General features: G+C 55.1%; 1 protein-coding gene across 6 annotated transcripts in view; it reads left to right on the top strand.

Moving 5' to 3' along the window:
* Nucleotides 1-13,097: 13,097 nt before the first annotated feature.
* Nucleotides 13,098-17,153, top strand: part of TCERG1 (transcription elongation regulator 1) — a 34,936-nt gene continuing 30,880 nt past the window's right edge. The window contains exons 1-3 of one of the 6 annotated variants that reach the window (XM_080400631.1): nucleotides 13,208-13,344; nucleotides 13,875-13,966; nucleotides 14,464-14,689. In XM_080400631.1, coding sequence (XP_080256757.1) covers nucleotides 14,465-14,689 — 225 coding nt within the window. In that variant the 5' untranslated portion in view covers nucleotides 13,208-13,344; nucleotides 13,875-13,966; nucleotide 14,464. Of the gene's footprint in view, nucleotides 13,345-13,874; nucleotides 13,967-14,463; nucleotides 14,690-17,153 lie in introns of all 6 variants that reach the window. The other 5 variants (XM_080400629.1, XM_080400628.1, XM_080400630.1 and 2 more) reach the window with 5 other exon arrangements.

Below are 17,153 nucleotides of genomic sequence, written 5' to 3'. Positions count from 1 at the left end.
CGGGGCACACAGGGACAGCCAGCACTGGGGGGTTTGGGGCTGGGGGGTGCGGCGGTGGGGGTGCAGGGGTCTTGGGGTGTGTGGGAGCAAGGCAGCAGCTGCTGCTACAGTGCAGATGTGAATGGGGGGGATGTGGGGTGTGTGTGCCCGTGTGCCCGTGTGCCTGTGTCCCGTGGGAGCTGCAGGGCCCCGCTGAGGGTCCCAGCTCCCAGCTGCTCCTGAGAGCGGGCACAGAGCAGCTCACGCACCGGGGCAGCACCAGGCACAGGTGAAAGGAGGCAGCCGCTGGCACGGGGAACCAAGGCTGGAGCTGGGGCCATGTTTATTTCCTGGAGAACTGACGATTTTCAGCTGCAAAAGTCCTAATGTCCAGGCTCTTTCTTCTCAGCACTTCCCCTCCCCAAGGTTTCACTTCTCCCGAGTTTGTAAGGAGGATGTTCGCCCTGCCTGGGAAACACATTCAGTGTGGAATGAAAAATGTTCCTTAGAAAAGCAGTTTCTGCTGGAAGGGATCTGTGCCGAGCGCCCAGCCTCCGCTCCAGACCCCTGTGCTCAGGGCTGTGCCCCACATGTCTGGAGTGAGGATCAGCACCTGCACCCCAGAGGTGTGGGACTCTGGGGGGCTACCCCCACCGCGCTGGGGCCAGAGGATTGGAGTCCCGGCGCCCTGGGCAGCCCAGCCCAGCCTGGCTCAGCCCAGCTACACCCAGTTCGGTGAGGGAGCAGCGGTCAGAACAGCCCCAGGACATCCACCTGCCTTCGAGAGGGGTTTCCAGGGTGAGCTGGGGACCCTGAGAGTGGAGCTGTCCCCTGCAGTCCCCAGCAGCCCACACTACTGCTGGCTCGTCATCGCCCAAACCAGCCCCAGTGCTCAGCCCCGCACAGAGATGGGACTGCATCCCCCATCACCTGCCAGTTCAACTGGACCAGCTTAGGGGTGCTAAGAGCCTGTGGCCGTAGGCTTGAGGTGGGCATTCACAGCGAAGAGACGGGAGGTCCGTGGAGACTCACTGACTCAGGAGAAAGTGCCACCTTACACCAACACAAAGCAGAAGGAACTCCTTCCAGTAGTACCACTTCACTAGTTATTTTCAGAACAGTGTTTTAAAGCAATTAAGCAAATTTGTCTGTAATGACACTAGTTGTGCTTTGCAGTTTGCCAGGAAATGTTAGGAACAAATTTATTGCATCATCAAGACATGGTTTAGACTTTGTTTCTTTAAGCCAATTTAGAACTATACATGTCACAACATTCTCAATAGAATTTTATATGGAAGAGCAAAACAATACACAGAGGAAAATGAAATGCTTTGACTGTTTTTTAAATCCAAAGAGAATTAAAAATGTACAATAACACTACATAAATGTAGATCAGCTATCGTAAAATGGTACTGACATATGGTAAACATCTTCAACCTACCCAGTGAAAATGAAGCTCCTAAATGCAGTGTAAAGTAGAGGTGGTCTCAAAACTGCTGAACGCCCAGATCCCCCTCTCAGGCAGCGGGGTGTGTGGGTGCTCAGGGCCAGCTCAGGGTCTGACACTTTTTTTCACTGTACATGGATCCAGAAGGCCAGCACCGGGGTCAGAGCAGGGACTCTTGGCCATAGCATACTGCCAAAATTAAACCGGCTGCATGGAAAACAACATTTTGTCTCCTCTGCGGATGTGCTCTTTTCTGTCAGGGGGTGCTGAGGATTAATTAAATGTTTCTGGGAACATTCTGGGAAGCTCAGGAATAAGTAACAGTTACCCAGTGCCCTGTTGTATGGTTCCCCTAGCCTGACGTTTAACAATGTATGAGACAATAGAATTAATAGGGAGCTAAAGAATGGGGCTATGTGACAGGCTCCACAAGCCTTGTGCATAGAAGGAAATGCCAAGCTGCTGGATGCCAAGTGCTGAAGGGTCTGGACCTGCGCCAGGCAGTGATGGGGCTGTGGCTGAGACCCCCAGGCTCTGACCCCCACACTGGGGTTACTCCTTCCCTTGGTGCTTTCAGTCCATGCCTTCGAGGTTTACAGTGCTACATGCTCCCATTCTCCCAGGGTGCACAAGGGGAGCGGGGAGGCACTTGCCTGCACCAGCCATGCCTACCAGCCCCGGCCGGCGGCTGCATGGGGACCCCGCGGCGGGGGCCATCCCTGCCACTGCTTGCCAGCGCCAGTGCTGCGCTGCCCCTGGCACCCCGCACCCTGCCTGGTTCACAGTGCCACAGCCCGATCCTGACATGGGTTATTATTTATAAATGTTTGAAGAGCGCGGTATCTCTCCATTTACTCACTGTCATAACAGAAAAGCTGGGGGGGAACCAAGGCATCATCCACCAAAAGAGCAAAGCATTTGGGTAGAGCAAGGGCGCTAAATAATTCAGCGCCTATTTAGAAGTGTCGTGTTTTGTACTTTCAGTGGAACCATCTTGGTTTGACTCCCTGTATCCTCACACTGGAAGGAGATGCTCCCACCAGGCAGGTGAGCTGAGCCTCTCTTTCCAGGGGAGAGAGAAGCAGGGAGCAGGTGGGGAGGTTAATCACACTGGCAGCATTTACTTGCTTTTTAAACTTGCATGAGTTTGGAGATCAAAATGGAGAGGAGATGTAGGGCAGATGGATTTACAGGGAAACCTTTGATTTTCCTCTTCCTGAGGCTGGTGTGCCTAACACATGCCTTCCACAAGTTTACTGGGGCCCTTGTTTGCAGAGAGCAAGCCCTGCTGCTGGATCCTGGGAGCACTGGGGGTGTTGCTGGAGGGAGGATCACGGTGCAGGGGACAGATCCCCCCCGGTACCCCCCTCAGCAGGATCTGAGAGGCAGTGCCCTGGGCTGCCTGGGGGAGAAGCAGCTTCCAGTGCTGCTGCCACCTGGCTCAGCTGAGAGCTGCCCCAGCGCCCCGCAGCCCCAGCTGAGAGCTGCCCCAGTGCCCCGCAGCCCCAGCCAGGTGGACGTGAGAGCTGGGGCCACTTCGGCAGGACCCCATCACCAGCACCCTCCAAGCCACCTTTGCTCGTGCAAGTGAGACTTAAGCACCCTCCTGTAGAGGAATGAAGGCAGTGGGTTAATTAGCATTGACAATATGCAGCTGTGGCCTTGCCACAAAGGCAGTGGTTGATTGACATGGATGATGTGCAGCTGTAGCTCGTTCTGCTAAGTAGTTAAATGGCACTGAGGAGTGTGGGAGAGGGAGTTGGATGGATGGGTAGTGTGGTCTGACCTTTGGAGGAAGGAGAAACAGCACAGACAGTAGAATCTGACTGATGGCAAAAGCCTTGTTGCAGCCTACTAGTTTGTGCTGCAACACCCTCCCAACCAGACTTCTGCTGATCGGTGTGTGTGTAAAATAAGGCGCTTCCCAGGGTGAGAGGAGAGCACAAGCCCCAGAGCCGGTGCCCAGCTCTGCTGCACTGGTCCCTGTGGGGCGGCAAGGGATGCTGCCCTGCGATGCTCTGCACCAACGGGACAGTCCAAGGGAGCTGGGTCTGGTGCCGCTGGAGGTGATGCTCCTTTGCCTCGGCCTCATAGCAAAGGGTCCCACAGCCTCTGTTTGCATCTGGAAGTTGCTTCTGAACAGGAACAGCAGCTGAAGCTGTTCTTTGGGCTGAGGAAAGGTGGGAGAGGGCTGGCAGGGGGAGCACACGGCCAGGGTCCAGCTCAAGTGGACACCTGCTCCCTGGGGCTCCCCTGCAGCACGCAGTCGGGGGGGAGATGGGGACTGGGGAGGCCGCAATGTGTTTGGGCTTGCCTGTGCGACTGGTGGTGGGGAGCAGAGACCGGGAAGGATTGGAGCCCATCACGCTCTTCAGGCGTGCCGAGACCAGGGCCATATGCGGGAGCTGTGGTATTTATGGCATGCAGAGAACATCCCTTTCATCTCCTGTGTTTGAAATCCTCCTTCGGAGCTACCTGTGGGACAGGGCTTCACAGAGTGTGCCCAAATACATTATATAATTCACACAACAAAAGATACATAAAAGGATGTTAGGCCTAGAAGACAAACCCACTAAAAAATTAGGAAATTATTTTGGGAGGATTAAATTTTCAAGACCTCAGCAGGATGCCTAGCTAAGGAAGCTTCAGCTGAGCACCCCATGGTCACCCATCATTTGCCAGAGCCTAAACTAATTTTTGCAAGTCACCTGGCTACCTATAGCTCCCTGCAAGCCAGCGTGACCAGATAGGCTCCCCCAGAGCTGCCCGGAGCTTGCACCAATGTGCCCCTGGGCTGGAGCCCGAGCCCCGCATTGGGGTCTGCACCAGCTCCTGTGAGACCTGCCAGCACCTGCCCGGAGGGTCCTGTGTGCCGCAGCCTGCCACAGAGGCGGCCAGGTTGTTTCCCACTGAACCCCCATGCCGGTGGGGTGCCAGCTGTGCTGCTCCACTCTGAGGGACTGAGCTGGCCCCTGAGCTCACCAGCCCCCTGTGCTGCTCTGGTGGAGCCCAGCGCTTATGTGTTCCCTCAGCAGCTCTGTGAGCAGGAGCAAAACATGTCAAGGATGTGAGTCAGAATTGTAGTTAAAGTTTAATAACTCTGTTACTTCAGAGTGCATCTGTTTTTCCCCAAATGCCAAAACTGCTTAGGCTACAACAGTTATCATATTATGGCCTGAGTGCAGTTTTCTGCCTAAATAAAAAAGAAAAAGCAAAACTCAGAGATCCTTCTTTAAGTAATGTAATGAGAACATATAAAAGCATCTGAAAAAAATCTGAACTTCTGTTGGTTGCTTGGTTGGGTTTGTGCTCTGCAGCTCCCCAGCCGGCCGATGGCCGTGCCTCTGGGGACTCACCGAGGGACAGGCAGCACGCAGGTGCTTTTTTTGCAGTATGTGTCCAGTCTGCTCCAGCTGTGCCTCGCTGCTAGCAGGGAGGATCTCCTTCCATCCCCAGCATGGCCATTGCTGCTGGCTGGCTCCCACCCCTCCACCCCTCATCATGCTCTGTCCTGCCCCTTCCTCCTCAGCTGGCCTCTCCTCCTGGAGCATCATGTTCCTGAGGAGCAGAGGAAGGAGTGTGGGGGTCTCTTTGGGGTAGCAATGGGACAGGAGGTTGAGGGATGGTGATTCTGGGTAGACAACAAGGATGGGCTCTGGTGGATGCCTTTGCTGGGAGGGGAACCTCAGAGGCAGCTGCCAGTGGGATGGGGGTGGGGGGGAGCTGGGGGCCAGCTCTAAGGGGATGTTTTGACCAAGTACTGCTGCTGCCATCAGGGTTGAAATGCCTCACCACTAAAAATAACTCTAAAGACAGAAGGAAATAATTAGGAAAAATGTTGATATTTCTTTAAATGCTGGTCTTTCCAAAGACAGTTTTTGTACTTTTTCCCAGTAGCTTTCTGGGGTTGGGGGGGAGAACAGTGAAGAGACCTGAAATATTTTGTATAGAGCAAGTTTTTTCATTGTCAGAGGCACTGGGGTGGCAGGAGGCATTTGCTTCCTGCTTTAATGAGGAAACTGAACTACTGTAAATCTGGGGTCGGTCCAGGCCAAAGCTTTGGAGGAGCAGAGCAGCAGCAATGCGCACAGCCCCTGTCCCCCTGCAAATGGGGCACGTGAGCCAGTCATATAGCATTAACGGCTCCATGTTGCAGTCGGGTTGGATGCCACGTGCAGGCACGTTAACATGGAAAACACATTAGCCCCCACCAAGGAAACCTGAGCAAATTGGCCATGAGACGCAGTGTCCTGGGATTTAACATCGATGCTGTTCCCCGGAACAGCACAGCAGCGCTGAGGCAGAGCCTGAGGAGCAGGTTTGCTCCAATTCACCACAGTCCTGAGCAACCAAATGAACACCAGATCGGGAGCAGCCTTCTTGACCAGCATGGATCCCATCACCCTGCTGCAGCCCCCCCACCTCCTTGCACTTGAGCCCCTGAGCAGGGGTTGTGGTGGGCAGCTGCGGGTGCCATAGCCCCTGGGCTGCTGCAACTCCCACCCCACTGCCTCCGCCAGCCTCATTCCCCCAGGAGCAGCCCCATGGACACCGTCCCAGCAGTGCTGTCACCCTTCCATACTGCCACATGAGCAGGAAAGCATGTCTGCCCTGTCCCTCAGCAAACAGCTTCTATCCTAAAACCACCTCATTAAATATTAACCCCAGAGACGGAGTGTTTCTGGTCTCTCAGGGAAAGAGGCACATTTTCAATGCTCCACGGAAGATCTCCTTTCCCTGATACCCTGTCACGCGCACTTACACAAGGCTGGCGCACAGCCACCCCCACCTGCGTTTCCCACCAGGAAGGGACATGGAGCCGTCACTGGGCTGTCCCCTTAGCTGACCCTGTGGTGATTCCCCACAGCCACCCCGACCCCACTCTCCTGGGGTGACACTGGTATGGGGCTTTGTATGGGCACATCTGGGGTCGAGCAGCCCCCAGGCAGCAGGCTCTGCCAAATCACATCTGCAACATGAGCCCTGCACAGTGTGCCTTGTACCACGGGTCCTGTGCTTTGAGGGAGAGAGCTGGGACAGCCTGTAGAAGCCCCTGACGGTGTGGGCTGGAGAAGGGACCTGGGGACGAGTAGAAGTTGTGGTCAGGAGCTGGAGAAGAGCTTCATACAAGCAGAGAAGCACACAGGGCATCTCTACATCTGTGTAAAGGCCCCACCAGTGCCAACCAGGAGCCCAGGTCTGCGGCCCAGCACGGGGACTGAGCTGCTCGGCGGTGGGGATACGCCGGAGACTGAGCCCCTCCTGCCGCCTCCCAGGGCATCGCCTGATGGCAGCCTGGCCCCGGGACAGTGTGGGTCCGGTACGGCTGCGGCAGCAGAAGCAGCAGCAGAGGAAACGGGAGAGCAGCAGCACCTAGGCACATCAATAATTCATAAAATGCCAGCAGCAACAAAGGGAAAGAGGGACCAGAAGCAGGAGAACAGAGTATCACAGAGCTTTTTAATGGTCTTTTTCTATTAGTGTCAGCTCTGTGGCTGGTTTCAGGCAGGAGACGTTTCCCTGGGTGCCCCAGAATTTCAGGACGGGGCTGAGCATGCCATCCCCAGCCAGACCAGCTCCCGGGTCCGCAGCGGTGGGCAGCTGACAGAGTCAGGGGCTCAAGTGCTTTCAGAAGGCCTCGCATGCTGGGGTGGCACGGTCTGGGCACAGTCCATCCTGGCCAAGGAGCTGCAAGAGATGATCGTGCTGCAAACAGCAAGTGGAGAGGCTGGGTTTGGCTTTGTTAGCTACACTCCATCTACAAGCTCCAAACAAGGTCGAGTTTGAGCAAAACCCTCTGCTCTGGCTGGCTCTGGGCACTGCCATGAACCCCTGCCTGTCTCTGCAGCCCTTGCCACAGCTAAGCTCCACAGCCCTCTTCGCCATGTTGGGAAGAATCTATGGACTTCCCTCATACAGAAAAAACAGGATTTTTTCATATAAATGCAGGAAAAGCATTAGCCCAGATTGGGGCCTAATGCATCATGCCATTTGGCAGCTGATGTGACAGATGGGGACATGCCCTATTAAAATTTGACAACACCCAGACCCCTCTGCTCCCCTACAGCACCTGGCCAGTGCCTCCCCACGGCCGCCGGCACGGGCCAGCCCCAGCCCAACACATACAGGGGCACAGCCAGTGCACAGGCACCTCGAGCACATGCTGCACCTGGGGAGGTGGGTGGCCAGCCCTACCATTTCAGCCCCAACCCCCCCCTCTGGAGCCCCATCACAGGGTTACCGAAGGGCTGCAACAACACCATCTCCTTTCAGGGCTGCAGAAACAGAGGGGTGGGCAGCAAGCGGTGTGCCACGGTGCAATGCAGTGCGGTGCAATGCAGTGCAGCACAGTGCAATGCGGTACAGTGCAGTGTGGCAGGTACCACCACTGCAGTGTGGGCATCGAGGGGCTAGTCACCCCATTGCTGGCTCCCCAGGCTTCCATAGGACCACTCCTTCCTCTGCATTTCCAAAGTATGGTTTCCAAAACCAATAATTATTTAAACCTCACAGAAAAGCACAACCATAAATTCTTTTTTCTGCCCTTAGTTTAATAGCCTAGCAGTCAGAAAATATGAGGATTGTTCTACAGATAGGTATGCTGTGAAATGCAGTTAGCCAGAGTGAAGCCAATTACCATTTTAAGCATCGCTATTCTATGTAAAAAAATATACCAGCAGAAAAAATGGATATGTTACCGAAACAGTGAGGACCAGACCCCGATCAGAACTACAGTCTAAGACCTTTCTGTTTATCTTACCCTATGCAGCAAGTGTCTGCCATAGCCATAGCCAAGCCCCCAGGGAGCCCCCACTGCCCCCCACAGGGCTGCAAGATGGGGCCCCAGGGCTCGGACAGAGGTGGTGTGTGGGTGGCTGCTCCCTTCTCCCTCCCCGTGAGCCTGCACACCTCCCAGCCCCACCAGTTCACCCCATACTGGACGTGTCTGGGTTGCTGAGGGTGCTGGCCAAGGGTGGTGCTGCAGTGGCTGCCTGTGGCGTTGGGAGGTCTGCCCTTCCTGGGGAAAAGCATCTTCAAGGGATGCCCAGAGCCAGTGCGGCATTCCCCTTTGCCAAAGCTGTGCCGTGCTTTTGCTCGCTGACTGCTGGCAGCCGGGACAGGCTGAAGTCAAGCAGACCCTACAGGGACCTTCCCTCCCCATGGACCTGCCCCAGGCAGCGGTGACATGCCAGGCTGAGCAGGGAGCTGGGAAAGCAAGTGCCGCCTTCACCTGCACCAGTGGGATCCCCCCACTGCCGCCCGGGGCTGCTGCCCTCTGACACGGGACCTGGGGGTCTCCCTGGCAGATGCTGGCACTGCAGCAGCCAAGAGGCCCTGCAGACAGCCCAGGGCAAAATTTTTAATTCGGCATCACACTTCAACCTGAAATCTGAAAAAAATTAAAAAAGAATGACAAGATGTCAGCAGCTGCGAGCCTGCACAACCGAACAGTTGATCATGGCTCCACAGATGGGAGGCACTTCTCAGTGGCAGTGTGGGGTGCCAGCCCTCGTGGGAGCCCACCGCAGCTTGAGGGCTGTGACACTCTCTGCCAGAGGAAACCAAAGTGCTGAAAATCACCTCATGTCACATAGCTGCAATGAGGAAGAAAAAGGCCGCTCGCTTTGAACCTAGGAAGCTTGGGAAACAGGGCAGCTTTGAGCGGCAGTATCCAAAACTGGAAATTTCAAGCATCCTTTCCTTATGCCTGGCAGAGAAGTCAGACCATGTAAGAAACAGTCCTTTTCAAATTACAGAGATCTAAATATTTGGAAAGGTTTGCAGATTCAAATTCTCCGTGGAGAATGCTCTTTCTTGGCAGCGGCAGCCGCGCTGTGCTGTTCTGTGGCAGACAGAGCCAGCAGCTTCCGAGCCGGGGAGTGGGGAACCCAGGCTGCTGCGGGCACCCTGGCCACCAGCTTTCCCAAAGAACCCGGCTTGCCTAACAGACCTCAGCACCATCACAGCAGCAGAAGCGCTGCAGTTGGTTTATGTTTGGGTTTTCCCCCGAAGGGATCTATACCCCGAGCCAGTGCCTGCTGCAGCCCTGTTCCCCCACGCAGCACGGCCAGTGCTGCCACCAGCCCAGCAGCAGCGCCGAGACTTTCTGCCCAGATAGATGAGCTAGTACCAGCAAGGTCCTGGTCTGCAGCAGCCTTGGTGCCACCTGAGTGCATCCAGGGGCTGTGGCTCATCAGTCCCCCCTTGTATCTGCACTCCTGGAGACTTATCTGCTGGTTAATTAGTGAGGGTGTCCCTACAAGCAGCAAACTGTGTTATTAGAGTTCAGATTTTTAATGAAATCTAAGGGAAAGTACATATTAGTGCAATAAACTGTACTATTTCCAAAAGCCACATCCTGCTGGACAGGTAGCTGCCATCAAATTTTTGAAAATTACTTGCATTTTGCAGCTCACAATTAATTGCTCCTGAAAAAGCTGCAGTCTGAGAATTACTGGCTGAAATGTTTTGAGAAAATAAAGCTGAGCAGTAAGGGGGGATGTGGAACGGGGACAGCTCTCCCCGAACATGGGAAAGGGCCTTGCAGATGCTCCTATCTGCCAGCCTGTAATTAATAAATTATTGAGACAATCCTGAAACACGAAGATGAAAAGGGGGATGAAAGGCACTAGTGGAAGACAGACAGCTCCACTGTTTGGGGAGGATCTAAGCTATCATGTCCAAAACCTGTTTTAATCTCCTGCCGTTAGAAAGCTCTGATTACTGGCGGTGCTGGCAAGGGGGAGGCAGGGTGGGGACTCCCGGCTCCATCTCCCCTGCACACAGAGATCAGAGCCAGGCTCTCCACATCTCGCCGGTTGGGCAGAGCCAGCCAAGGTCACCCCCAGCTCCTTCCCATGGCTCCTTGGAGGGGCCAAGGCAATGGGGAGGACCCCTGGCTTCTGGAGCTGCTGCCACCTGGGCTCGTGGCCAGGCCATGCTGGGAACGTGGAGTGGGGCATGCAGGCCCGGGGAGCCCCAGCCGCCTGCTCAACTGTCAAAAAGTCCTCACAGCAGCAGCGACTTCCAGCAAAACAGAATGAATAAAAAACCCAAGCAGCAAAATCAAAGTATGTGAGTCTCTTTATCACAGCACCACCAAAAGGTCCCTCAGTAATTCTGATTATTTTTATTATTTGACAGCTTTTTTGACACAAAGAGAGGAATGGGAAAAGGGGGATCACAAAATCAAAGCAGTTAGAGATGGAAAGACCCAATAGCTCAGTGGGGGCTTCCGGCATCCTCCCCGCAGCCGGGAGAGGTGGCAATGTCCCTTGGCACACGAAATGCAGCCTTGTGGGGGGAAAGATCTGCTTCCCTGTTGTTCAGGGCTTTTTCTTTTGTAACGTGTAACTCAGCTGCATGAGGCCTTCCAACAGAATATTTTATGGCTCATTACAGCTCAAATGCAACATCAGTGCCACAGCTGAGCTCCCAGTTCCTGCAGCAGGCTATTGCAGGCTTTATCTGTAAATTTAGTTTTCTCAGCCCTCACCTGATGAGTCAGGGCTGGCAAGCGTTTCACAGCAATACCTATTTTCCCGTGTGTGTCAAGTGTTTCAATTACAGGAGCCATAAAAGAAACACAGGACTGGGTGTCTGAACTGGAAGTGCATTTCCTTCACTGACTGCACAACTTCTCACGTATGTTACTTGGATATAATGGGTCCTCAGCTTGTTACCCACCTGTAACATGTCCCAAGACCTGGACCTCCTGCTGGCACCTCCCCAGGGGTCCTCTCCCACCCTGATGGGGCTCACCATCTCCCCAGGGCAGCAGGGATCTGCTTATGTCTCCTTGAGCCCCACAGTAAACACAGCACAGCATGAGCCCTCATTTCCAAGTCCACGGGACACCTTGGGGCAGTGCAGCAGCAGGGACTAGCCACGCACTTCACGCCTCTCGGCTCCATCCCAGCCCTGCACCCTCACAAGCCATGTCACCCCAACGTCTACCGGTGGCTTTGTTTGCCACAGCCTGCACCCAAGCCCCTTCCACTGGCTTCAGGGAGGAGATGGCTCAGGCCAGCAGCTCCCACACAAGGGTCTCACTGCCCCAGCCAAGCCCCTGCAGCACACTGCAGAGCTGCTGGTTTCCCAGGGGAACTCTGGGGCCTGGGCAGGGCTTGGGCAAGATCTAGCAGCTTTCTGCAGACTTGGCTGCCTGCCCTGGTCAGGGAGCCCCAGCAGCAGCTCCACGCATGCCCGGCACACTGGCAGTTTTTTTTACTACAAATGCAACCATGTGCCATTACGGTAAATCAAACTACAGCAGGAGAAATGAGCTACCCCAATCAAAACAAGGCTTTACTGGCAAAATTGCATCTTCAAGGAGCTTCTGCCAGTGCAGCCGTGTCTACATTAGGACTTTTGCCAGCAGTTATGTCAATTAGGGACTCGGGGATCACGAGGCAGAGCAGGATGCAGCTGCAGTGTCCCGTTATCAAGGTGGTGCTAATGGGGGCAGAGGGAAGCAGCAACAGCCACCCACACTCTGCATCTCTGTCCCTGCTGGGGCCAGCCCTGAAGCCTCCAGCACAGGAGATGTCCCCTTGGTGCAGGGAGCAGGCACGCAGCTTCTTCCAGCACCCCTCTGGCCTCTGGGGAGGTGGGTGCGGTGCCCTGTAGCCTGCACCAGGCCACCAGCTGCCTCATGCTGCCTTCTCCTGCTGCCACAGCATGTTCTGAGCCACTTCTGCCTCCAGCACCTGGTGCACACTCTCTGTTCCTTTTTATTCCCTTCTAAAACCGACGCAGCCATGGGGGCAGCCCTCCAGCTGCCCTGAGGCGCTGGCAGCAGGTGAGAGGGGCCACGCTCTGCCAGGGCCCAGCCCGTGTGGCTCCTCAAACACCTTGTGGCCCAGCCGCTCGCCCGCAGGGATGACGCCTCTGGCCCGGGGCGTCGGCACCGCCGCCAGCGGGGAGCACGCTGGGCAGAGCCAGGCACCAGCAGGCCCTGACCGCACCACTGGGCTGCGGGGACAGGCGCTGGGCGGGCAGCTGTCACACCGCCTCTGTCCCGCGGTTCTGCCGGCCGGGCAGGCGCCCCCGTCCCGCCGGGCCCCGCCAGCCGCAAGGCCAAGGCCTGGGCCGCATCTGAGGCCGGAGCAGGGCCACGACAGGGGCAGGGCCTAGGCCGGAGCTGGGGCCGCAGCTGAAGCGGGGGCAGGACAAGGGGGAGGGAGGGGGGGAGGCGGGCTGAAACCGAGAGCTGGCCGCTGACCGGCCGCTGACCGGCCGCCGCGGCGCCCCGCCGCGCCAGGCCGATAGCACACCCCGCCGCCCGCGGGACGCTGGACCAGAGCTCGCGCCAGCTCCCATTGGCCGCCGCCTACCCGCTCCGTGCCGGCTCATTGGCTGCCGCTCGGTAACTGTGTCCCCGAGTGTTGCCCCACCCTCGTGCCCCGCCATTGGCTGCTGCCCGAACTCCGCCTATGTGGGGCGGGGCGGGACTCTTCCGCTCCGGCTGTTCTGGTTGGCAGCGAGCAGCCGCCTGCGGGATGTGATTGGTGCTCGGGGTTCCGCCTGCTGATTGGATGTAGATCCCGTCCCTTCTTTCCCCACGGCCTGTTCCGCCTTGCGTGAGGCCAGTTCCGGTCCTCTCCCCGGGTCACGCCTCACGTGATCCGCGCCGCCAGCGAAGCGGGACACCCGCGCGCAGCCAATCCCGGCGCGCCTGGCTTCCCCCATTCAAAGTCGGCGGGCGTGGCAACCAATCGCAGGGCGCCCACGCCCCCGCGCGCGCTGACGGGCGTGGGGGGCAGCCAATGGGACGCGGCGGGGCCTGGCCGGGGCGGCAGCGGCTAGGCTCGGCGGCGCTGCGAGGCGGCGATGGCGGAGCGGGGCGGCGGCGGTGGCGCGGGGGCCGGCGGTGGCGAGGGGGAGGCGGCGGCGGAGCGGTACGGCAGCGAGCTCAGGTACCGCGCGGCGGCGGTTGTGGGGGCGCACTCTGGCGGGTGGGCCGCGGCCTGGCCCGGCCTGCGCCCGCTGCGGCCTTCCGGTGGTGCCGCCCGCGGGCCCGGCCTGCACCCGGCGCGCGGCCGGCGGGGGAGCGGGCTGGGGGCCCGGGCTGGGCGCGGCCGGTGGGCGGGGCCGGGCCGGGGCGGGCGGCCCGGCGGGAGCCGGTCTCGCCGCCTCCATTTTCTGTCCCCGCGTGCGGCCGGCGCCGGGCCGGGCCCCGCGGGGGGCGGCCGGGCTCTTCCCGCCGGGCCAGGACCGCTTGGCAGAGTTCCGTACTCGGGCCTGGGGCCAGGCCGCCGGGGGGCGGCGGCGGGGGTGCCCGGTGGAGTCCGCCTTGCCCGCGGCCGGCGGGCAGCGCCTGCCCCAGCGCCCCCGCGCCTAATGCAGGGCAGGTTAGCAGGAGCGGGGCTGCCCCGCCGCCCGGGTGTTGAGCTGCGGGTGTGTCGCCGTTCACCTTCTCATAACCTTTGTTTTTTTCAATTTTGAGTCATCATGCCAACATTGGTATTGCACTGGCACTAAATGGTGGGCAAAATTGTTTTCCTGAGAGCAGCAGAAGAGCGTTTGTTGGTTCGAAAGGTGAACGTTTTTTTCTATATATATGTTTCCAGGGCTCCCCGAGTAGAGGGTTGGGTGGCACAGCGGGTTTAGCACGACGGCCAGAGTTCACATCCTGCTGTAGGTAGCCCTGACAGACACTTGTGGTACAGAATACTTAAAGCACGATTGACAGCCGTTACTGAGAAGGCTGGGGTGTATGTGCAGTCAGGAGTTGGGAGTTGCAGGTCATTTTGAAAGAGCTTTGGTAGATCTGGATGCACTTCTGCAGTGCCTGCCTGCCCTGATCCCAGCTCTAGGTTATTCGTTTCCATGAGTAAAAATTCGAAGTTGAGGACTAGTAAACTTGAATTGTGAAGGAGAAGAAACTATTGAAGTAGTTGCACGCTTAACTTTATTCAAACTTGGCATTTTTTCTGCACCCTTCTGATTTTTCCTTGTTTATTTTAAGAATTGATTTTCCTGCAGCTAAGCAGCAAATGAAAATAACCTTTGTTTCCTTCTGGCCTTATCCACAGAATGGCTCAGCAGCAAGCACTGAGATTTCGTGGCCCAGCTCCCCCACCAAACGCAGTCATGAGAGGCCCACCACCTCTCATGCGACCACCTCCACCTTTTGGTATGATGCGAGGTCCTCCTCCGCCACCTCGCCCCCCTTTTGGACGTCCTCCATTTGATCCAAACATGCCTCCAATGCCACCTCCAGGAGGGATTCCTCCCCCAATGGGACCTCCACATTTACAGGTAAAGGATGGGGCATCCTCTTGGTTTGTGGAGTTGGGATTTAGGGATTTAGTTTGTTTAATTTCACATGTGGAAATGAGACAAAACGTTAAAATGAATGAAAAAAGTAGCAGGGCACAACAAAAACAGAAGGCTTGCGTGTGGTATTATAAGACTAATGCATACCTGTGGCATGTAAATGCACTCCTGTTTAGCTCCTTGAGGCTAAATTAATCAATTACATGGTTAGGATGCGCTTACCAACAGAGTCTTTGCTAAAACCTGACCTCGTGTTGGTGCCCTGTGGCCGTGCAGAATGCAGTATTCTGCTGTGCTCAGATTTCGGAATGCTTCAGAACAGGCACTTGAAGTACACATCAGCCTTCTAGGGTTGTCTTAATTCTGCCTGTATTCACTCAGTGAGGTAACGGTGGATGTGCACAGAGACTGAGAGAGAAGGTGCAGCTGAATTCCATCTGGATTCCAGCATGAGCCACACCTGCCGCTGCTGTGGTAGTTTATTATTATGGATCACTGGGGGATTGGTTAGTGGGCAGATAGCAATACTGAGAGGCAGGCATATAATCAGTGTCAAGGTGTGTTTTGTTTCAGTGCTATGTTCAGGAGGGTGTGTTGTTAGTGATGTACCAGAAGTTGTCGACACACAGACAAAGAAAAATTTAACGTTTGGAAAAAAAACTTAAGAGCAGGCTCAGTGTTTGACTGGAGCAGCTGCAGGTGACCCTTGCCCTAACATAAGTTTACTCTTGGAAGAGATAGAATGCTTTCACTTTATGTATATTATTGTCATGTTTTGGTTTTTCTAAAGACTTAGAATGTTCCTAGCACCTACAGGGGTAGTATGGGCTCAAGTAAGGTAGATTTGTGTCTGCATTTCACGGTGAGGTATGTTTAAGCTCTTTTGCCTTCTTTTCAGAGACTCAGATGGTTTGAAATGTACAATACATTTGTGAATAAGAAATGTGTTGCTTTAATAGCATTGTAGGAGTACAGTGCTATTAGGGCAGTGTGATTACTATGTGGGACTGCAGGCAGGCCTGGAAGGAGGTGAATAGTACTATGTGGCTTATAAATAATGGTTTAAATCCACTATTTGTAATAGAATAGTGAAAACTTTAGTACTGTGAAATTTATTTTAAAATGTAGGGATGTGGGCAAGGTGGAAAGAGAATGTGTTGACATGGGTTATTTTGTGGTATTTTAGGCCCTGCCTTGCATATGTTTTTTGGCAGCAGGGCTATGGGAGCTTTTTTCCATGTTGCTCTTAATGCAAATTGGTTCACTGTATAGCTCTGCAGACTGCTTTGTGTGAAGTGGAGAGAGTGGCAGGAGAGGAAGCAAAGCAGCAGTGAGAGCAGGAAGAAGAACTTAGGCTGGGTTTCATCTGAAATTTGACTTCATCAAACTAGTCTAATTTTGTGGGCCATTGTTGTCCTGAGCACAAGAGTTCAAAAAGAAACTGGTGCATCTTTTCCAGCTTTCTCTCTATCTTTTCAAACATAAAGTGTGTTGTTAGAACTTGAACTGTTCAGGGAGGTGTGAGGTAGCTGTTCATTTCATTGAAATGTTCTCAGCTGAACGCCAGTCCTGTGGAACTGAAGACTAACTAAATCTGAGGGATGTGGACAGCCCCACTCACCTCACTGAATGTCATCTTTTTCTCTTCCTGTCATTCCGTACTAGGGGCCTTGTTCTATGGTATGTTTTCATGCTCAGCTTAAGTTTATTTAAGGCTATTTTCACCTGCTGCACCTTTCTTCTGGTGCTTTTTGATCCCATTTTACCTCTTGGTGTTCATGTTCATGTGCCCATGCACTATCTTGAAAGCAATGAAGAGTGTCGGGGTGTGCAGCAGAACTCAGACTGAGGGGGGAGAACAGGACCTTGCTTCCTTCCTGTAGTTTCAAGAATCAGCCTGAGTTAATTTGAAGCCCCAAGCCTAGCTGTCTCCTTGATTTTTGTGTTTTATTTATATGTGGGATGGGCTTCAGCTCTCAGCTGTTTACATCATACCTGTTTTATCATGCCATGCAGCAAGCATGTCTTGTACAACTTGTTGCCATACATGGAATCCATGTGCCAGGCATGTCTGAATTTTTCATGCCACATCAGCACTGTGCTCTGCTTTGCATCGAATGTTTTTAGCTTCTCACCCTGCTTCTGGTGCAAGGGGAGATAGGATGTTGAAAGATCCTGTGGTAGAAACAAGGGGAGAGGGTGTGCTTGGAATGGAGCTGAAGGGCGATCTGGCTACCCTGGCTGTACAGCTGGCATCCCCTCCTCGCTCCCAGGACTGCCCTGGAACCATCTAACTCCTCTTTTTTGGGAAAGCAGAGACAGCAGGCAAGAAGTGAGCTATACTGCATTCTTCTTCCAGGTTGTAGAGCAGTGAAGGATCACCTTGTGGCCAGATGGAGGAGCTGTGGAGAAGAAATAAGGAAGGAAAGAAAGGCTATAGTTACCT

Source organism: Falco punctatus (assembly GCF_963210335.1).
Source record: "Falco punctatus genome assembly, chromosome: 8".
Lineage (NCBI taxonomy): Eukaryota > Metazoa > Chordata > Aves > Falconiformes > Falconidae > Falco > Falco punctatus.
The sequence above is the reverse complement of the archived record's forward strand: the minus strand, read 5'-3'. Positions and strand labels throughout refer to the sequence as shown.